Source organism: Coffea eugenioides, chromosome 2 (genome assembly GCF_003713205.1).
Source record: "Coffea eugenioides isolate CCC68of chromosome 2, Ceug_1.0, whole genome shotgun sequence".
Taxonomy (NCBI): Eukaryota; Viridiplantae; Streptophyta; class Magnoliopsida; order Gentianales; family Rubiaceae; genus Coffea; species Coffea eugenioides.
Window position 1 is genome coordinate 32,248,466 of NC_040036.1, and position 23,546 is coordinate 32,272,011.

At 33.9% G+C, this 23,546-nt stretch overlaps 1 protein-coding gene across 1 annotated transcript; it reads right to left on the reverse strand.

The window, feature by feature from the left end:
• Nucleotides 1-1,221: 1,221 nt before the first annotated feature.
• On the reverse strand, nt 1,222-4,958 carry LOC113761907 (zinc finger CCCH domain-containing protein 30-like). Its single transcript, XM_027305082.1, has 2 exons — nt 4,584-4,958; nt 1,222-3,813 (listed from the first exon to the last, which is right to left on the reverse strand). The coding sequence occupies exon 2, from the start codon at nt 3,799-3,801 to the stop codon at nt 1,597-1,599; it is 2,205 nt and encodes a 734-aa protein (XP_027160883.1). The 5' UTR covers nt 3,802-3,813; nt 4,584-4,958; the 3' UTR covers nt 1,222-1,596.
• Between the last annotated feature and the right edge of the window lie 18,588 nt (nt 4,959-23,546).

Here is a 23,546-nt window from a genome sequence, read left to right on the forward strand (position 1 = left end):
CTGTGTTTTTAACTTGTACTACTACAGTATTAATGCATTTTAATTTTTTTATTTAATTCGCTCGAGATAATTGCCCGAGTGGATGATTAGCATCTTTTCACTTTGCTTAAGCATTCCCCGGCAGAGCGTCCATAGGCATCTAACAATACGAGTACATACATACACAAGAAGTCCAAATTTAACCAATCAATAATGATCAATGAAGTACCAAATATGAGCATACAGAGATTAATTTTTCCTGCATACTTGCGGTAATTAACGTTAAATAGTCAGCAATCTAATTGATAACAAAGTCCCAACTTTCTCAATATCCTCAAAAAATTTTCTCCAGAATGGTAATTGCTGAAGCATCCGTAGTCCTACTGCTCATTTCTTCCCGGACGGTAGTAATTAGCAAAGCCACCAACCCCCAGAGAGCTTCACTTCCAACTTTTCAACCCGAGTTCAAAGCAACTTCCAAAAAGAACACCTACTTCACAAAGTCACAACCGACCCCAACAAATGTGTACTTAAAATGGAGAAATTTCTAGGACCAAAAGAATTTGCTAGCTTTACCCGACCAAGCTTTCCGCTTTCCTAAAGGGTAATAAATAGATACTAATTGCAACTCTATTGAAGCTGACCGTCACACATTTAACTTCTAAAAATTACCAGATGCTGGCAAGGCTAGAGATGAAAGATGTCTCTTAACTCAAGCCACTGATTTTTACTGCTTATTCCTGAAGGTAAAAATCCCCAGTAAATTAGAACCAGTTCTCTCAACACATTAAGCATTCAAGTCCACCATGGTCCTGCCAACTACAGCCTAAGCTAATGGCCCATATTAAATAAGGTACATCACCCCCAACTCATTATTGTCTACGATGGAAAGTCAAGAACCATAACCACTTCCCCAACTCCAAGACGACGATAATGAAATTATCCAATAGGTCCCCAATCAACCAACACATCTATTACTATGATGACTTAAAAACACAGTCGCAAAAACTTCAAAACCTTATCCTCCAAACAATCAACACTACATCCACCAAGTGACCCACCCACTTCATTATGCCCTTCACACATTTGACTCGATATTCATTAATGGATACCATATCGGTAGGTAGGTCAGTCCAATACGCTGAAAAGATGAAGGTACAGCATATAAGAGAATCCGAACCATTTTGGTTGAGCAAGACCATTTTGGTTGAACAAAACAGGAAAAAGAATCACAGCAAAACGGAATGAGAATCCCAGACATACAGGAGTATGACAGCATTTAGTAAATTGGGAGTCCGAAGATCCAAAGCTTATTAATCCCAAAAAAAAAATATTACTATAACCATGAAATACAGTAAGAACATATTACCCATTCTGGACTGAGTTTTGATAAATGCAGCCCAGATAACAATTTAGAACTTCTGCTGCAAACAAAATAATGATTAAAATTGAATTAACTTTCATAAAAATTTCTAGCCTCCTCGTACCCTTTGAGAAAACCTTGCCAGCTTTTACCGGTGCCAAATAGCCTTTTCCGCCAACAAAAAATACCTCAAAAAGAATATATACTTCTACGAGTTTAGTTTGTTTAAATGAAAATGAATCTGGGCTCTTTCCCTAGACCACGAGCTGATCAAGTTGCATCTGCTCGAGCCAAGCTCCTAAAACTGAGTGATCAATTGAATCAATTTGAGAACTGGATTTCAAACCCTCACCGGATGGAGCAGCACCAGAAAGCGGTGCTGCAAGCTTGTCTTTCATCTCAGGTGATGATTCCTTGACGAGAGATTGCACCCATGACAGGTCAGGCTCCTCTCCATTGTTGTTAGCCTCAAAGGATGAAGACCTTTTCATCTGACCAATTTCATCTCCATTAACAGACCAATCAACTTTTCCACTGGGAGAACCACCAAATTTGGTCCAGGAATTCACAGGAGAGCCAATAACAGAAACATTTTTAGACCCAAGATCGCGGGAGCTAAGACTGCGCAGTTGTTGATAATGCTTCTCACGCTGAGCCAAGGCAGAAAGGCGTGCGCTCATTGGAGAAATGGGCTCCACACTTCTTGGTGACATTCTTCCAGGAGATGAAACGCCAAATGAGGCCTGCAACAAAGGGTGCTCAACATTTTTGGGAGAAAACACATTAGTATTGATTGGTGAAAGCATGCTTTGCTGCTGTTGGAATTGATTGAGAACAGCTGATTTATGAGATGGAGAAAATACTCCACCCGCTGCCGGATCAGCATATCGAGGAGAAGAATTAATTTCAGCAGAAAATAGCTCTTCCAGATTTGAAGGAGTTAGTGTCTTTGACCGACCAGAATGATTCAAAGAGAGAGAATTAGGACGTGACTGTGAAAAACAAGCCAGGTCATTTAGTACTAGTTGCTGGGCATCAAAATCCTGCAACATGTTAAATTCCGCAGGTGGGATATCCCGTGCACTCAGGGAAGACCTCAGGCGGCTCGATTGAAGGTTGCTTCCGGGTAGATGAAGGGCTGGAACAATTGGTTGAGTCCATGCCCCAGATGAATGTGACATTCCATTAGCAGTTGGGGACATAGGCTGATTAAATGCAGACGGAGACATCACAGGATGGGATGAAGGTGAACCAGGCAAAAGATTCAGAGCAGCAGCCATGTCCATGACACCAGCAGCTGAAGCTGCTGACCGAGGAGAGGGAACAGCAGACCCAGTTGAAACATACAGTGGCCGAAGCTCCTCAGCCGTGTGGGCAAAAAAGCACACTCTTCTTGAACAGCTGGTCCCGTCCTTGCATAGCCGTGTCCGATATTGAGCTGGGTGTAGCCAGCACTCAAATACCCCATGCGCATATTCACACGCATCACCTCGCCTGCAGGCACCCTTGCGAAAATCAGGACAAGGAACACAGCTGTAGTGAAACTTCCTTGGATCTCTTCTGCGAGCATTCTCTCCTGGGTGAACAAATGGGCACTCTGTCCAATCATGAGAATAGGCTCTAGAACAAGGCCTAACCTTGAACGAGAACATCCTGAACTCATCAGTTGCATAAATGCTATTCTTAATGTCAGGAAGGGATGGATCAATAGGATATTCCTTCTTTTCAGAGACAGAACTTGCTGGAGCACCAATGAACTTTGATGTGATAGGAGAAGATACCAACTCGGAGGGGGAACATGGAGACCCATTTTCAGGCGATGAGGAGAGGATTGGCGAGGAACCATTTGAAGTTGTCACTGATATGCTTAAATTGCAGTTGCCAAATGATCCATCAGAAGGGTTGTTCACTAGCAACTCCTCCAGTGCAAGTTTAGCAGTTGCAAGCTTTGGAGGAACAACAATCACATCAACAGGCCTCAGACCATTGGCATCCTCAATGTTGGGATCAGCACCAGCCGATAAAAGCACCTTAACCACATCGACAGCATTGACAGCACCACCAGCTGTGGCACAGTGAAGGGCAGTGCACTTATCTGGCCCACATGCTCGATTCAAATCAACCTCTGGCAGAGAAACAATCAACTTCAGGACATCAACGCTCCCATATGCAGCAGCAACCATCAGTGGAGTTCTTTCCTCGCGTACAATCTGCTTTGTCCCCTTCTTACGCACCAACCAAAGTCCAGCCTCATCAATCGCTGAGGGGTCTCGCTCAACCATTTGCTTAAAGCCGTCAACATCGTTGTCAGCAGCAAGTTCAAGCAAACTCGAAAAACAATCTTCAGTTACAACAGATAATTTATTCATATCCTTTGTGTTGTTAGTTTTGATATCAACAGGAGATTGCGCAGCAGCAGATGATGATGATGAATTTGATCTCTCTGGGCCAACGCACATGCTTTGGACAAACTACAAGTCAACCCAACACTAAATTAAATTCAGATCAACCCCAAATTACAAGTCCATATGAATAAACTCACTGAAAGACGAGTCTCAAGGCCTTTAAAAATTTTCAAACCCCGGGGAAAAAAGAACAAACTAAAGGGTTGGCATAAACAAAGAACAAGAAAAATAACCTTGAATTAAAGTCAACTATATGCATCTAACATAAACATTACAACCAAACAAGTTTAGGATTTTTAGCAATTCATACAAGTTGAGGGAAACAATCATTCACCAGAGACGGATCTTCAAAAAGATGACATCGTTACCTACAAACTATACCTAAAACTCGCATCATTTCACAGATTAGTCCCTAACCAAGCTATTCATAAAGAAGATTTATTCCAAAAATGCATTATTTACATAGGAAACAATCGACTTAAAACAGCGGCAGCACGATTCTCTGAAAATAGAAGCAGCAAAAATAAATTAACATTCCGGCAAAACAAAGGGACTAATCAAAGCGTGGTGACATAAAGATAAAAATAAAATCATCAAAATACCTGGTAAAGATTCAAGTCAACGACGAACTGAAAACCCGTTGACCCAAACATAGATCTCAAATGAACCAAATCCAGCAGATTTTCAGACAAAAGAAAGACTCACACACACACAAACACACAACAGCACGTGCTTCTCGGGCATCAACTGATACTCAAAGAAATTCACAGAAACAAACAGAAAAACGAGATTCAAAAAACAAAAAGAAAAAAGGAGGAGGAAAAACAAGAACTTACCAGTGATCTAAAAGAAGAAATCGGCAACTTCGTCGCGATCTCTCTTTCTCTCCGTCCCTTCAAATGATTTCCTTCGTTTACAACAAATCAAATGGTAAGCCAAGACAAAACAGGGAAATTAATTTACTTCAATCTTGGATGATCAAAAGGTAATTGTTGTAGTAGCAGTGGTAGTAGGAAACTAGTTAAGAATAGAAAATGGAAGCAAGAAGCTCCCTTATCTACAAATGTTGTCATCTCCGAACAAGTTCTCAGGTTGGTTTTGTCAATGCGAAAAAAATACTAGAAAACACTGTATATATATACATACACTGATCTGTATGTATAGAGAGAGAAAGTAGCGAGTGTGAAGGGCAGTGAAAAGAAAGATCCAGAGAAAGCGAAAGGCTTTGGGAGACTTTCGACCCGGTTAGGGGATATTGAAATTGAAATGGAAAGGAAATGCAGATTGAAATGACAGAGAAATGACGTTGTAATTTACGCGAAATGAAATTTGGTTGAGATTAGAGGAGAAGGGCGGGTGGCGGTGGCGGTGATTGTGGGGGAGGCAGATATTTGAAAGTGGAGGTGAGTTTTGGGGTGGGGGGAACCGGTTGGGTAGGTGAAAGTCAAGGGAGGGTGACCGGTTCTTCTTCTTTTTTTTTTTTCTCTCTCTTTCTCTTCTTTCTTTCTCTTTTTTTGTTTTTGGGGGTTTAGGTGAAGTTAAGCGGAGTGGACTGCAAATAAATTGAGTTTAACTAAAGTGGTTTGGAAATATGTTCGGTTACATTTTGAGATCGAAAAACCCGAATAAATTGAGAAACTTGAGTTTGAAAGTTTGTCGAGTATAATCGAGCTAAAAAATAAGTTCAAGCAAAAATGAACGTGAGTTTGATTTTAAGATGAATTCAGAATTGAGTTTCATCTTAGATACTTATGCTCAATTTTGACTTTATTTAATAATTCAATTAAACACTTAAATTTAATAAATTAAGATCTTATGTTTAAATGTATTTAATAACAAAAAAAAAGAACATTTGAATTAATTAAATAACAATGAATTTTTCAAGCAAAATTTGCTCTAAAAAATTAGAGCTAAATAATTTACTTATTTCTTAATGTGATGTCAGATTTAGTACTTGATAATTCGTTAATTTAATGAATTTAGATTTTAAATTTCAGATTTCAAATTTTAATTATCAAATTTCAATTTTATCAAATACACCGTCTCAATTGTAACACTATTCAAGCTTAAAGCAAATTGGAATGAACACTGTACTGGTGGTTAAAAAAAATTTATTAAATGCTCTTCTAATCTAGATTCTATGATAAAAAATTAAAGATGTTTAATCAGATTAAACAATTTCCATTAATGGATAATTTTGTCTTTGTCAGTTTTGCCACATAATTGTAGCCCTCCTCGCAATACGGAAAGGTATTAATCTTGATTTGTTCACATGACAAGGGCGGTCGCGTCTAAAGTGGTTTATCTAAGGACGCGTTAAAGTAACTTCCAAAAAAAATAAAATACGGGATTTTCTTAAAAGTAATGTAAGGTGAAAAGAGGTGGACCATTTAAGTGGATTGGATTTGGAGTTTGAAGTCCGCCAATGGGATGAAGAGAGAGAATAAAAGGCGTGACTTGAGAATTGAGGTTGATTAAATTGTGGGTTAATTGAACATTTAGTCAAATTAGGCGCAGGGGCTATGAGGAATTGTTACACCATCCTCAAAGCTTTGGAAAATATCATTTTGTCACCATTAGTTTTACAATTGAATTTTCTAGGAAAGTAAGCACTCAACATTACTGAAATTGCTATGTGGAGATGCGAAATTGATTATTCTTCCATCTTTGAAAACACTCCACGTAATTGCTACTAGTTAGGAATTATATTAGGGGTGTCAACGAATCGAATCGAGCTCGAATACTAGTTTGATCGAGTTCGAGTTCGACAAAGTGTTTAAGACTCGAAATCGAACTCGAGATCGACGAATATTAGTTTTATATACTCGAATTCGATTCGTAAGAAATTCGTAAGGTTCGAGCTCGTATTCGAAATTGCTCGAATTGCGGTCGAGCTCGAGCTCGAACCATTACAAATTGTGCTCGTTTAAAGCCTGCTGAACCAAACAATCTACTATTCTTAGTAAGCAGAATTTGCTCTTTAGCAGTGACATTTCCTAACAAATTTTGACGGGGTAATGACAAGCTAATGCAAATGCAAAAACAAATAGTATAAATCTCAATTTATGTGCAAAGTTACATCGAGACAAAATGCATATGCATCACAAAGATGGATAGATTTGATACAATCTTGAAAATGGAAGATACAAGCCAGTTTTAAATATCAATTTAAAGCCAAAGCATCAAACTGTCAAAAATTTTGCAGCCGTTATGCCAACCAATATCCAAATTCATAAATACATATTTTAACATCAAAACCAGCATCCAAGTTCAAAGATAAGTCAGACAACCAACATCCACCAAGTCACACAAATAGGAAAAACAAAGACAAAGTGTCAACATTCAAGTGCATGTCTTCAACAGGCAATGTCAATTGTCAAGAAATAACCATACTTAAAAAAGCGAAACAAATTTTGCAATTAAAGCAGTAAAACAGCAGCTTCTTGTCCATTCCACGATAATCCTTTCCAACTTTCCAATTTCAACTGCAGGCCCTATCACAAAAGAAATAATTTAAGTAATAAAATAGTAGTGATAAAATCTAAAACAAGATATTTGAAGAGGAATCGAAGTGTTAAACACAAACTATGTACCTTTTCAATTATCACATTCATTTTATGGGAAGTAGAATCTCTTTTGCTGCCTTCAATTTCTGCAAAATAATAATAATAAGAAGAATAACAATAAGTAATAAACTAATTTTGTATCAATAACATGAATTTGAAATAAACTTACTTTTATCTTTTTTTTCACTCCATGAAGGTTTCAGCACCAATCTCCAGCACACATAAGCATTTCTACAGTTTCATGAGCTAGTGAGGCTCTATAAGAGTCAATTACTCTTGTTCTAGCGCTAAATGTAGCCTCAGAAGCAACTGTAGTAATAGGAATGGCAAGGATATCGGCTGCCATCTTGGATAAAATAGGGTATGTCAGCCTGCTATTCTTCCACCAATTCAAACAATCAAATTCATGTCGCGGCATACTTGAATCAATCTTGATTGGACCCTTTTCCAAATAAATGAGTAATTCAGATTCTTGAGACGCTCCAGTTTGATATCCCCTCACATACTCATCAAAATCATCCCAACCCAAACCAGAAGCACTGCTTTCAGAAACACTACTTGAAGAAACCTGAGAATCCTTTCTATTTTCACCCTCACGTAATTCATTTGCTTGCAAATATTCATTGTATAATTCAAAGACTGCATTTCTCACCTTTTCAATATTTTGCTGAGCTTCACTAGGTGGAAAAAGTTTAGGAAAATAATATTCTATAACAGTCATTTTCTGTCGAGGATCTAAGACAGCAGCCACAACCATTAATAGATTACATTCTCCCCAATACTTATCAAATTTGAATTTCATCTTTCTCACCATTGCTCTTATGAAATCATCATCATCATTAGACTTACTATCCAAAACTAGTTTTATTCTTTTAACTTCTTGAAGAAACAAATTCGAAATTGGATAGTCGCTACCTGAAATGATGTTCGTAGTTGCCCAAAATGTCTCTAAAATGCTGCATACTTTTTCAACTTTCTCCCAATCTTCTTCGGATGAACAGCAATAATACTATATGTCTCGTTCTCGATACATTGGGAAAATCTCTTTGAATTTGATTGCACAGTTCAACATCTCAAATGTAGAGTTCCACCGTGTCCTACAATCATGAATAAGCTTTCTTCCGGGGAGTCGAAGCTGCTGCACAATTTCTGAAAATAAAATTTGTCGACTTTCTCTTCGGCCCACAAAGTCAACACTTTCATGACTATTTTCTACTATGTCTACAATCTTCCCGAGACCATATTGCACCATTAAATTTAGCACATGAACACAGCATCGAACATGAAAAATTTTGCCACCACAAGTTAAGGGGTTACACCTCGAAAACGTGTCCTTTAGTAACCGGACAGCCATATCATTAGCTGAGGCATTGTCGACCGAAATTGTAAAAATTTTGCTCTCGATGCCCCACTCTGTGACACATTTGAATAGAGCATCCGAAATGTCAATACCTCTTCGAGGTAGAGGAAGATTGATAAAGTTCAAGATCCTCTTTTATAGCTTCCAAGAACAATCAATCCAGTGCCCTATGATCACCATATACTCGATCTTCTGGTTCTTGGATTTCCACAAATCAGTGGTTAAACTTATTTTCTCAACATCCTTCAACTGATTTTTCAATATCTTTTTCTCAGCTTCATAAATCTTCACACAATCAGCTCTACAAGTATTCCGAGTAAATTTTTTCCACTCCGACATCCCTAGTTTCTGCATGTAGTTGAACCCCTCTTCCTCTACAACACTAAATGGATGTTCATGCATCAACACCCATTTAGCAGCTGCCTCCCTCATCATCTCCATCTCAAACTTCCAGAATGTAGTGGAGGAATAGGAAATATAGATGCATCAGCTGGTGGAAAATTGAGCATTGATTGTTGAGAAACTTGTGATAATTGTCTTAAATGAATCTTTCTCTTGACACAACTGTTGCTATGTCTTATCATACTAGAAGTGGTTCCCGTTGCAGTCCGGGTTAATTTGGTTAGGCAGTGAATACATTATACCTTTCTTTTTCCTTTTACTATAACTTCTCGAAAGTCATCCCAAACTTTAGACTTTTTTACTCTTTTGCCTTCTTCAGCCTCCTCCGTACCTTGCTGCCCACTTTCTCTATCTCCATCTTCTCTATTTTCAGTTTGTTAGTCATCGTCACCCTCTTGATTTATTGTTTCATTACCTTCCTTACTAATATTGTGTGAGTTTTGAGAATCGGCTTCCATTCTTACCAAATCTTGTTCTGCACTATTTCCATTAGAGGAATCTTTTCCTGACATAATTCGATTGCAATAAGATTCAAGTGGGGCTATGGGCTGACCTGAAAATTATAACAAAGAAATTTTAGATGATTTTCGAATCAAAAGCTGCACTTGAATGAGAAAAAAGAGCGAATTCTAACTAGTACAATGAATTCCAGTTTGAATTCAGGTAACATATCCTTCCCCAAAACAAGAAAATTTTGAGATTACAATAGAAAAACTGGTTGTCATTGCATGCATGAAGTGGCAGAGAGCTGCTGAAAAGGTTCTCATTTTAGGTTTGTGATCATGGCCTACAAGGTTGGAATTGGCAGGTAACAAGCTCGACTCTTCGTGCAGAAGAAGTAATATTAGTCCTCATGCATGCCAGACCAAATTTGTCAGCTTTACTTTGCATGGTTTTCTATTGTTCTGTTTCAAAGAAGCTAAACTCGCCTGGCAAAAGCTGTGCATGTGAAGGTTGGACCAGCTATTACATGTGTTAGGTTGGAAAATGCTTAATGGAGTACTGACACAGGATTTTAAAAACTGGTTTTACAAAGACATGCATTACAATCTTCAAATTGCAACTATGCAACAGTGTAAAAACTAAGAATTTTCAAATTGTCACTGATCATGATGATGGATGTGTTTAATAAAAATTTGTGTTTAATCAAAGTTTAGCATAAAATCACTGATCATGATTTCTAGATTAGATGCAATCATTTTTTAATCTGTGTCCTTATCTTACCTAAACAGAGATATTAGAGGAAGAGCAACATACTAACATTATTTAATTTTGAAATAAAAAAGGATTAGACGTGTTTACATACATAAAAGAGACTAATCTTTACAAGTTTAGGAGCAATGCTTTAAAAGAGAAGCAATTCTTTGTGCCTTAGCCTTAAGACTCATAGAATGATCTTTCTCCGTCTTATGTCAGCTACCAAATTGATACAATTGAGTACATTTTTGCTGCTCGTAAGAACTAAGAAATTCTTGCTGCTGGTAAGAACTAAGAAATCTTAAAGTTTTTTTTTTTTGTCTCAGCCTAACAAGAAAAACAAATTCCCACATTATAAGATAAAAGGAAACAAAAACACACAAAGAAAAGCTTTCATCTTAAAAAAAAAAATTTGTTACAATTAGCTTCTTTTCAGAAATCAAAGAATAGGGTCAAATTATTTCTTTTCAATTAATTTGTTGAACTAAAAATTTTTTTAAAAAAAACATTTTCTTGAACTATTAGGTCGGAAAAAGTTTGAGAGCTGGTAAACTAATTGTGTTTGCGTATGTATTTCGTTTTCATTCAACAATTTATTATTGTCATCAACGGTGTGATAGGTAGAGCAATAGTAAATGAGAATTACGTATTCCTAATACTCTGCAACATTGCCATATTCAGCAGTCCTCCTAATTGGCTTTACACTTTTTTTACTTGTTAAGGGAAAGATACGAGAAATGGACAAAAATAAAAATGCAAGGAAAAAGAAAGAGTAGTTACTTAAGGATAACATCTTACTTGCTGCACGACTACACCTGCTTCAAGATCCAAGCTTCCGCTCACCGCACGGCTGCACTGGCTGCACAATCCAAATGGGTTTGATTTTGACAACAAATGGGTGGAGTTAGCAACAGCGAAATGAAACGGCTGGACTGCTGGAGTTAGCAAGCCAAATGGGTTTGATTTGAAATTGGAATTAGGGATTGAGGTGATGAATGGGGATTAAGGAATAAGGACTGAGCCACTGAGGTGAGGAAGCTCTCGATTCGTTCAAAGAAGAAAGACGGCGGACATACAAGATTGAAGCTCCTTGACCTAATTAGAGTTTAGTATGTGAATTTCTTTTTTTTTTTAAGAATTATCTGGAAAGACAAGAATACCCCTATTATATTTTGAATTTTAATAGGTAAAAATGTAATTAAGCTTACAACTATGTATATCTAAGTAATTTTATAAATATAAAATTATATTTATTTAAATATACCTAAAGCTCGAAAAGCTCGCGAGCTTTTCGAGCATAACATTTGTAGACTCGAATTCGATTCGTTGAAATATTCGAATAGTTCGAGATCGACTCGAGTTCGATTTGACCGAACTCGAGCCTATCGTTTGATCGAGCTGCTCGTGAACTATTTGCGAGCAGCTCGATTCGTTGACACCCCTAAATCATATGTATCATATATATAAATATGATTATGATTTAATTTTTTCAACGATGATAATGTACACATTAATGACTTCCAATATAGGATACATGTGTAAATATTGAATTTGAAATATAAATTCTTGGCATGCGACATTTATGCAAACACGCAAATATATATATATATTATCAGTATAGGTAAGTTTTATCTAACTAATTAGTATAAAGACCACTAATTTGAATTTTTTTGCAATCCTCCTTTTACCCTTATAATTATCATTTATGTGTACAAATAAACATAGGCTCTATTTGGATTTGCTGTTTCTTCCACAAAATATTCTTGTTTATACAATTTACAATAACAAACTCCAAAACAACTCCAAAAACTCACATAATCTCATATATAATTTACAAAATTATAAAAAAAGTCCTACCACATTTTTTTTCCCACCTACCACTACCCCTCGCATCGTATTCCCTCATCTACTATTGCCTCCTCCCCCCCTCCTCTCACCTCCCTCGTTCTTCTCATCTTCCACATTTCTCCTTCTTTCTCAATTTTCCTCTCACCTTTCCACTCTCTTTTGCCGCCCTCGTCAGACTCCTACTTCTCTCCCTTACTGACTTTTGGTGGCAATCATAAGGTCGCAACCAAAGAGGAGAGAGGAGGAAGAAGAAGAGGAAGGGAAAAAAAGGAAGAGAGAGGAGAAGGAACAGGGAACGAGGAAGAGGAGAGGGGGAAGAAAGGAAGGGAGAGATGTGGCGATGGTGGCAAAGGTAGAAGAGGGAAGAAGTGGTGGATGGTGGTGTGTGGTGTGTGTGATTTTTTTTTTAAAAAAAACACTTCAATAAAATTTTAAATTTAAAAAATACCTCAACATATGACTACAGTGCAAATTTTCATATATAATGTTATAGTGTAATATTTGAAAAACACTTACAAAAATATTTAATCAATACGAAATCATAGATTTTCTTTGATTGATGTTTTGTTTGTTTAGATCTAGAAAGATGTTTCTACATCTAGAAATATGTTGAAAATTTTTCTTTGGTTGATGTTTTGTTTTGTTTGGATATAGAAAGATGTCATTTTCTTATTTCATTTTTTTATACCAAAAAGAAAACAAAGTGCAAAACCAAACTAATGCTTTTGATTGTTGAACTAAACAAAAACTTGTTTTTAGATGAATATCAAACCTTTACGTTTTCTATTTGCATGCCAAAATTGAGTGAAGCATTTTCAAATAGGAAATTTAATTTTAAAAATACTGTAGCAATTTTTTTTTATTTAATGTATGCCAGATACAAAAGTGATTAGAAAATATGTTTTTGACCTAATCAAATAAATTTGTGCTAAACAAACTCATTATGATTACTTGCATCCATTTAGGCATGTAGGATGTTATTATCTTAAGGGAATGAAGGTTGGTTTGGATGGTAAAGTGGAAGATGGGTTGTAAGTAAGATATCTTAAGTTCAAATCCTCTCACTTACTCAAAAAAAAAAAAAACGGATGTTATTATCTTAAAATTGATGCATTACTTTTAGCATATTAGCATGATGAGTCTTGAACATGTTTGTTGATGGGGATAAGATACACCAAACTTAAACCAACATCATATTTACACCAACTATAAAATAGCCACTGTTTGAAGAAATCTAAACTGAATTTGTATCGTATAAAAGCGCTAAAGCAATAAAGTCAGCCCAAAATTAGATTAAAAACATATTCCCATTTCTAGACTGAATTTTATGACTCAAGACCTTTAATTGTTTTGACTTTTGATAACATTTCTCTGATTCACCCAAGGACGAATTTAGGGGTGGGCAGGAGTAGCCGTCCTCCAAAGTTTCTTAAAATCTATATATAGGCTAATGAAGTTTAAATTAAATTTGATCGAGCTTTGGTCCCCCTAACATAGTTATTACTAATTTCATATCACCTCTAATTTCTTTTTATATATGTACATCATAGCAATCCAATTATTAATTTCATTATTTTGGTATGCAATTAGCACAACTTCACTTTTAGTACATGAATAATATTTAGTACTAGTGGAAATGGCACACCCTACATGTGTACAAATTTAGAAGAAAATTTTTTAAAAGAAAAATTATTAAACTTTTTAGTAGTTATTGGAGTTTTTATTTTAGAAATATGGATAGCAGAATTGTGTTTTTCTTTTTTTTTTGGATAGGAATTTGTTGATAGTTATTGCTTTATTGGAACTTAAATTAGGCTAGAAGAATAGGGGTGTGTTTATGTGTTTGTGTGTGTTTAGAGCTGTAAACGAACCGAATCGAACCGAGTATCTCATGTTTGAGCTCTGTTCGTTAAGCGATTCGAACAACGTTCGTGTTCGTTCGTTAATTTTCGAACTCCAAACCTGTGTTCGTGTTCGGCTCGTTAAGCAAAATTCGTGTTCGAGTTCGAGTTCGTATTCAACTCGTTTAACATAAATGAGTCGTTCGTGAACATGCTCGAAATGCTCAAATCCAAATTATTTTAAGCCTTAAATATGTTATGCAAATCATTAATCATTCTAAAAAATAATTAAAACACTAAGTGACTAAATTCTATTATTCATTAACTATATAACTAACATTAACATAAAAATAACAAATAAAACAAAGCAATTTGCCCTCCAAATATAAAAGTCCAGCTATAAAATTAACCCTAAAATTTGTCAAATGATAATTATGTTCATATTCGCGAACGTTAGTTAAAATTCGCGAACATACTCGTATTCGCTCGATTATTAATCGAACAAAAAAATTCGTTCGAACTCGGTTCGTTTAAGGTTTCGAACGAGCCTTTCACGAACACGAATAAGTTGAAACGAACCGAGCTACCGAACAGCTCGGTTCGTTTAACAGCTCTATGTGTGTTTATGTTAGAAAGATGACATTACCATTTTACCCTTTATTTAGAGGATAAACAAAAAATTTACACCAACCCCTTCCCTCTCCCTTTATATATCATATGTATAGAAGATTGAATCGCAATAAATGAGTCCCTTTAATTTCTCTTTGTAAGACTGCCATTGAGGAATCCAACTCTTTATTTTGTAGAAATCCAACTCTTTGTAAGATTCTCTTTGTAGGAATCCTTATTTTAATATTTGTATATGTTTAACTGCTAAATATAAAATAGTAACTAAGAAAACACTATGTTATCTATATTAAATATAATTAGCATAAATTTAACGGTTTCTCTAACAATAGCTAACGGATACTTATTAAGACACTTAAATCACTCCTAACCTACTATACAAATGCATACACTTACAATTATTACCACATCTTACATTTATAAGTTTTCCCTATTTGAAATATTAATATCTTGACAATATTTTAATATATCAGACAAACCCTAATTTGACAAGGATTTTTGCCTAATGAGTGCCCTAGGAACACTTATTAAAACACCCAAATTACACCTTACTTAGCATGTGAATGCACACATACATATTTATTACAACTCCTACATTTAAATAATTTTCTGAATTGGTTTCATTCTTGACATAAAATTAACACTTGAAAGTATCTCTCTACGAGTGCTGTGGTGCAGTCATGAGCCAAACCTATTTTAAAATGACATCTAAAGAAACATCATACAAGTAGGAAACAAAATTCAAAAAATGAAATTCAATTACTAGCACAATTTTGTTAACACTAAATTCACTTGAATTTGCATCAAAAGTTTTGACTCTGATCAAGTACCAATTGCACTTATTTCAATTATCGACTCTCTCAAACTCCATTGTTTCAAGGCATGGTTCTTTTTTTTTTTTTTATTCTTATTGGTTCTTTACAATTTCTTCTATTAGAACTTAGAACTTAACTTATTCATGTGATAAGTTTATAATGATTGTTAATTTTCTGCTGTTATTAATATATCTGAATCCCTGGACCGACCCATGACTAACTGAAAAGTACCAAATTTAGACTACTCTCCTTAAACATGTGTGATTTGCATCAAAAGTTTTGACTCTGATCAAGTACCAATTGCACTTATTTCAATTATCGACTCTCTCAAACTCCATTGTTTCAAGGCATGGTTCTTTTTTTTTTTTTTTATTCTTATTGGTTCTTTACAATTTCTTCTATTAGAACTTAGAACTTAACTTATTCATGTGATAAGTTTATAATGATTGTTAATTTTCTGCTGTTATTAATATATCTGAATCCCTGGACCGACCCATGACTAACTGAAAAGTACCAAATTTAGACTACTCTCCTTAAACATGTGTGATTGTATAAGTGGTATTAACTCTTAATCATTGGTTAATGTATCTCCTCTTCCTTAATTCCTCTGTTAAACTTTTAATTTTTTGCCAAAATAGTTTTCTGTACAGTACAGCCCCGTTTGGCAAGTGAGTTTTTTGGGTGTTTGTCTAAAACTTTACTGTAGGTTACTGTAGAAGTTTTTTAAAAAATTTTTGAAGTATGTTTTTTTTTTTTGAATATTTTGAAATGTATAGTTTAAAAACTTTGAGAAGTTTTTTGAGATTACTGTAGCTAAAGTTTTTAAAAAACTTGTAGCAGATAAACTTGGTAAAAAACTTGTCTGCCAAACAAGGTATTTAGAAACACAAATACCATTTATTTTGGTGCTCATTGGATAGCAAAAAATCACCATTAATTCCATTAATTCGTATTGTTAATGAATGTTGGGAAAATCTTTGTGCAGTTTTAGTTTTTAAAGTTTTGGCAAAAGCAAATCTGATCCTCAAGATTTAGCACATGTGCAATTTTAGTTCCTAAAGTTTTGACAAGAGCTAATTTGGTCCCCTATTTTATCAATTTGAATTAGATTTAGGATAATTGATGAATTTTTTTTTCAAATATTGATTGAATTTAAACAATAAGATAGCTTATATGATGGTGCATTAGTAACTAATTATCTCTGAAACAAAAATAAAAAAGAAAATTTGTTAATCGTTATGAGAAATTAAGAAATGCGACTTTTTGCTTGGGGTAGTGGAGATAGAGAAAAAAATGAGTTTCATATTGATGAACTAGGTGATCCGACTAGTTTTAGTTTAAAAATTTTTCTTTTTTTTCACTAGTTAATTAGTTAGTACATGAGTTATTAGTTCTTAATTTTGTTGTTTAAAGTTAGGCACTATTTTGCTTCTTTCTTTTCAAATTTAACTTAATGGACATATGATTAGATGTGACTAAATTCTATAAGTAATTAAAAAAGTTTTTCAAATGTACATTTGCTTTAAATTGGATATATTGGATACCAAATTCACTCTTGCTAAAAATTTAGGGACTAAAATTACACAAGAGCTAAACATTGAGGACTAGATTTGCTTTTGCCAAAATTTTAAGAACTAAAACTGCATAGGAGCTAAACATTGGGGAATAAAATTACATTTTTCTCATAAATGTTTTAGCACAATGTATTTAGATGATTATTTATATTACTAATGGATCTCTTGGCAGATACTGTGTACTTCATGACATATGTGTAGGTATTTTTAACACTAAGATTTTATCCACACTTTAGTGAATATATTTCATACAATATTACATATTCCATATAATTTAAGAAGCAGCAAATATTTAACACTTAGAAGATACTGTATACTTATTTTTATCACTTAGATATAATTCACACTTTAGTAAATATATTCGATACAAAATTATATATTCCATATAATTAAAGAAGAAAGTCTTTGAGTAAGAAAATATAATTGAAGAAACCGACTTTAGAATAATTCAGATGGAAGTAGATACAAGCTAAGGTCAATGTTTTTAAATTCGGAAGGTAGAGTGAACCGGAAACCTTCCAGTTCACAGTTCGACCGGTTCAACTGATTCGACCCTAGTTCAAAGTTTTAATAATTTTTTATTCATTTTAGTATTAAGAATTTTGAATTAAACTAAAATATTTATTTCATAAAATAAAAATTTAATGAAAAACCGATTGAACCTCCCGATTTTTACCTGTTCAACCGGTTCTTGACCGGTTCAATTAATTCTTTGATTTTTTAATTGAATTGGATCGGAGGCATGGTCGGTTCAACTTGTTGAACCGGCCGGTCTGGACCGATTTTCAAAATGTTGGCTAAGGTTGAGACTTTCAAATTTAAAGATTCTGAGTTTTAGTCTCCCTTCCCCTTTTCCGCTTCTTAAATTCTATCATTCTCTTGCTAAAAGAATTAAAAAAAAAAGATACATGCTTTTATCAATTTATGCTTAATTAATTTGGTCCAAAGTCAGCTCATACTTCAAGCAAGCCAAACATTTAGATTCAAGTTCAACCAAACTATCAGTCAAGTAAATGACACTTAATGACTATTAGTACAAGTACTCTTTAATATTAAAAAAAAAAATCACACAAATGAAACTGGAGCATATTTCTAGCAAGGCTCGAGGGGGAAGCTCAGGCTAGAGTCGCTAGACAGCATCACCTATAAGTCCTACAAATACTTCTTTGACAGGTAATCCAAAATTTAATACTAAAACTGGAACTTTTTTTTTTTTCCAACAATTAAAATATTTTGTGCCGCTCATTAGTACAATTAAAAGGCTATTAATGATGCGAAAACCCACTAAAGTTCAAGGAAACTGTTAATGAGTAGGAAAGGAGTCTCTACTAAAGCCGTTTGAATAAATTTTAGTGGTACTCTGAAACAAAATATAGAGTAAAACTAAAATTTTTACGTTGCATCTTCTAGTGTATTGTATCCACATTTTTTAATAATAAAATATGGGACTGGCATTCCTATTTCCTACTCCGAATTTGGAGTTTTTTTGCCAAAAAAAATATATAACTATCTGGGAATCATTTCACTTAGGCCCTCAAGTATTCCATCTATGAAAAATATTCATAACAAAACAGCAAAAAACTTGTTTATCCTGTATTTGTTACTATTTTGGAAGAAATATGAAATCTTCATGCAACTTGAAGGCAGTCATCGTTTAGCTGTCAAGTTGGTCTACTGGAACATCACTTTTTATCATTAATTAATTAAACTTAAAACCAATTCAAACCCCTTGAATGACTCAGTCAACCAATCTAGATACTTAAGGTCCAACCTAATCAAATAATTAGATGAAATAGAAGTTTGATAGTTTCCTAGATTCGGTTCTCATCAGCCATTCTTGGACAAAGACATCCCTTCTACGCATGTCTTTTCTTGGGAAGCAATGGCCTCAATATAGGGACCCGTGACATAAAATCTTCAAATTATACGCTTAAACTCAATTCTATCAGAGTAATAATTGAGTGTTATTCTTGAAATAATTCATAGTTAGTCAATTACACTCTACCTTCTCGAAGATCAATTGGCCCTCAAATAATTTCAAACAAAAGTCAAATTTCAATAGCCAACACCGAAAGTTACGAACAGTAAAATGACAAAAAATATAAGCTAACAACATTCTTTCTTAGCGGATGGTTCAAACTTCGAATGAATCAGAAATTGTAGAGATTATAAGATAGTTACTTTTCCTGTTGATGAAGAATGTATGCGTTTGTAGAACCCGACAAATTCTATCAAAAAGGTACAGGAGATAAATTTTATAAAACTAATATATATAGGGAGACAATTTACACACATAAAAATATGTGTAGGAGAAGAGAAGGAAATCAATGATATAATATCAATAACCATAAGAACAAACCTACCAAATTTTACTCTTCATTCTTCGATGACTATAACAAGACTCTCTGTGTATAAACTAGTCTTGACAACCATAATAAATTACCTAACAAAATATCATTTTCTAAATACTAAAAGGATTTAATTTTATATATACCGTCAGTATATACACTATCACCATTAGATATATGTCACATGTGCAAATTTTGAATTTAAAATCCAAAATTTGCTCATGTGTCACATATCCAATTGTGATAGTGTATACACTGACGGTATATATAAAATTTAGACTTGATTTATTTTCACTCTAATAAGACTACTAAATTTTTGTTAGACTTGATTTAATATGCCAGCATTACCTCCTTTACATCAAGCTTTCTTTTGCATCAAGTTCATCGCAACCATCATCAATAATTCCTCTTGCAAATTCATCTTGGACCACTTTGTCTTGATTTTTCATATTCAAACAGTTTTCTTGTTGCAATAATCCATACACCTAGATAGACTATTTTTGGTGCATAGTTTCATGTCAATTTATTGACAACTCATTTCATGATCTTAATAATCACAATTCAACTGACAGGATTCTTCACCGATCCCTGTCTTTGCAATGACAATCAATCTGACAATTTTTGGGCCAATTTTTTAGTCCAGTCTTCACTGATTAGATACTTCAGTACCAACCTTGTGATTTCTTTACAGTTATTAATCCCTATGCTCTAAATCTAACAGCAGAAAACACCCAAAACTAACTTCGTAATTGAGATGATTCTTCAATATTCATAGACATCTTAGGATCAATTTGTTAAACTTAGGGCTTTGATACAAAATGTAAAACCCAACAAATTCTACCAAAAAGATATAGGTGATAAATTTTATAAAACCAATACATATGAAAAGACAATTTACACACATAAAAATATGTGTGGAAAAAGAGGAATAAATCAATAATACCATAAGAATAAATATCAAATTTCACTCTTCACTCTTCTCTCTTCTCAATTGATGACTATAATAAGACTCCTTATTTAGACACTAGATGGCTTGGTAAACTAGTCTTGACAACTACAATAAATTACCTAATAAAATACCAATTTCTAAATACTAAAACTATCAAAATTTGACTCTAATAAAACTATTTAAAACTTGACTAAAACACTGTTAAATAACAATATAGAAACTTTTGTTTTTTTAGATTTGATTTAATATGCCAACATAGTTACATACTATTTAATTTAGAATTAATTTTTTATGTACTAACAGCATAATTTGAATTTCAAATTTGAATTTTTGTTATGTAGCATAATCTAACCATATTAGTGTAAAAAAATTTGTTCTTTAACAGTGTATAAAAAACTTACGCTTTAACTTATAAATGACAAAGAAAAACTCAAGGACCAACTCACTGTCCAGTTGATTCCAATTCATTGAGAATCAATTCCATACTTCAATCGAAACGGGATCTCTGCAATTGAGTTTTATCTAATTCACTCCAATTCATGTAATTTTTATATTTTGTGTAATAATAAAATTTTATTCTAATTTAGTTATATGAGTTGACAAATTTTATGAATACATCAAAATCATACAAGTTTATACTAGATGTTATAAGAATTACATTCTCTAGATAGAATTCAACTGGAGAGGTCCACATCCCCACTTCAATCTATTTAACTTGACCTGATCTATTTCAGTTGGAACCGGCACATCTTTTCTCCGGATTCGACTTATAAACTAAGGAAGCAGTTTTATAACTATCAATATTGGGGCATCTAGATATCATGATTATACTACTCACGACACCATATTATCCTACTGGATGGACTCTTCTTCATTTCTTTTCTTTAGATATCTCTTTTTATTTATTTTTCTATGTAACTTTTTAGAAGAAGGCTGTGCAAGTCATCTATGATATGTAATGCTTCCTAGATGTTATATTAATTTTACTTCATTGGGAGATGTTTTTAAGTACGATCTGTGCGTCAATTGTATACAGTAAGAAAATGATCATATGAATCAAAGCAAAAATTGAACAATCTTACAAAATAAATTCCGGCTTCTGCTCAAGGAAATATATAGTCGGTGAGAAAGTATAGTCACGAATTATCCTTATACAATCGAATATCAATGCAAAGTTTTTTTTTTATTTGTCTAGAAATTCATATATGAGGTGAAAATTCGACTTCGCCTCACTATTTTGTATAGTTGTTACTCCCACTGTACTTGTATACTATCCGTGTTATGTAAAGTAAGACGTATTAGCGTTTTTTTAATAACGAATGCAAACTCGTATTTAAACTTTATCGTACATCTTGCATGATACTTGGTTCTAGTTAAACATACATGAAAGTCATGCATCTCCTTCTACATCCAAAACTAGCCAACAATAAACCCTAATATAAATATATAGATATTACATATCGTGCATGTCCTTCGAGAAAGGGAAACGTACAACTCTCATAATCTCATTTTCATAACTTCACATTTACTTCAGTCACACAGCGTGTGCTGAACTTATTTTGGTTCACTCGATATTGTTCTCCAACTAATTCACATAGCATTTCTTTGTGGACGATTAGTTGCCATCAATTTGATAAAGTTGCCATAACAATAATGTTGCAAATCTACGGTTTTTAGGCACACAGGCAGTTCAATATCTACGTCTGAAATGGGGCGAAAGAAATATAAGTCAAATCAGCAATGCTCAATTGAGATCACAATCTGGAAGAACATGCCTTGTTTGGATTTTAATGTTGGCAAACAGCACTTCATTAACTTTCTTTCACTCGTCAAAGATGCCATAATAAGATGTAAGAAGTATAAGTTGATTTGACAATTTCTTGTTTTCTAATTTCTTGTGATTTAATTTGTTTTTCTTCAAATCCTCGCATATTTACCAAGGCATGATCTGCTTCTTCTTCTTAATCATATTATCACTATCACTGCAAGAAATTTTTTTTTTTTTTTGGGTTTTAATGTTACCCTCTTGTACAATGATGTTGGAAGCATGTGCTTGCATTCATGTCAAATTCCACCCAATCCTGCAAATACTAAGTTTTCTTTCTACAAATGCTCAAGCATCTAGCATAAAGGTACGTACAACTTTTATAAAAGCTCATAGGAGTTTTTAAAGTGAAAATAACCCAAAGGCTGTTTACAAGAAAGCAGAATTAGGGCTAACTCAAATAATCTGCAACAACATCATCATTATCATCATTGTTTCTTGATTAACAAGCTTTTCTTGTTTTATCCCTTTCGGACCTTCTCATAATTATACTCATGTACTTTAAGCACATGGCTATATATATATATATATATATATATATATATATATATATATTATATATACTACACCGATTGTTCCCTAAGGCTGTTTGCGGACCAAAGATTTTTTTTATTTTTTGCTTGGAAATTCCATATAATATTTACTAGCACTATGATAAAAAAAAAAAAAAACCAAAACTAACAATAATAGCACTAACAAATGTTGGCATTCTTAGATAATACGTTTGATATGCTAAATTAATGTCAGTAAGAGAATTTCCTAATGCAAAAGAATGAGCATGATCACAAATCACAATTAGCTAAAAGTTTTCTTTTTCTTATCTAATCGTCCCTGCTTTCAAACAAAAGTAAGTGTTAAAGAAGAAATTTGCTTCATTTCTTGCACGAAAAAACTGCATCCCACAGAATGTAAATATATTCTTTTTCTTATCTCAACTTTAATTTTTTTTTTTTGAAAAAAATTTGTATGTTGGGTTGAGTTTGGTAGCGTTCACCTAGTTATTGGAGGTGGGGAAGTCTCACCAGCTCAAGATTCAATATAAACTAGCAAGAAGTCTTGGCAAATAAAGTTTTAGGGGTCCAGTGGTGATAGAGATAAACTAACATGAATACTAGGTCCCCACTCCAAATCTTGAAAAATCAGTTTTTGGAGAAAAGCAAATCGAGCATTTGACACTTTCTTCAAACATCTCATTATATGATAATGACAGTGAAGAGGGCAGTTTATCTATAGAAGGTAGAAGCTCCCCAAATGGGGAACCAAATGAAGGCCTAAAAGTTGGTTCATCTTAGCCACAAACTCATAGGGTTTTTCATAGTTGTAATCTTGAACAGTTACTAGTGCTTTTAGCTTTTCTTATGATTTAAATTTGAGTTCTTCCTTTGGGAAAAAATTGTTAGCGGATATTCATCTTCTTTCCTTGTCTATATCCCATCTTCTTTTGTTG

What these genes read in the sequence shown, in the direction of transcription:
- LOC113761907 (XM_027305082.1), bottom strand. Translation starts at nt 3,801, where the DNA reads ATGTGCGTTGGCCCAGAGAGATCAAATTCATCATCATCATCTGCTGCT.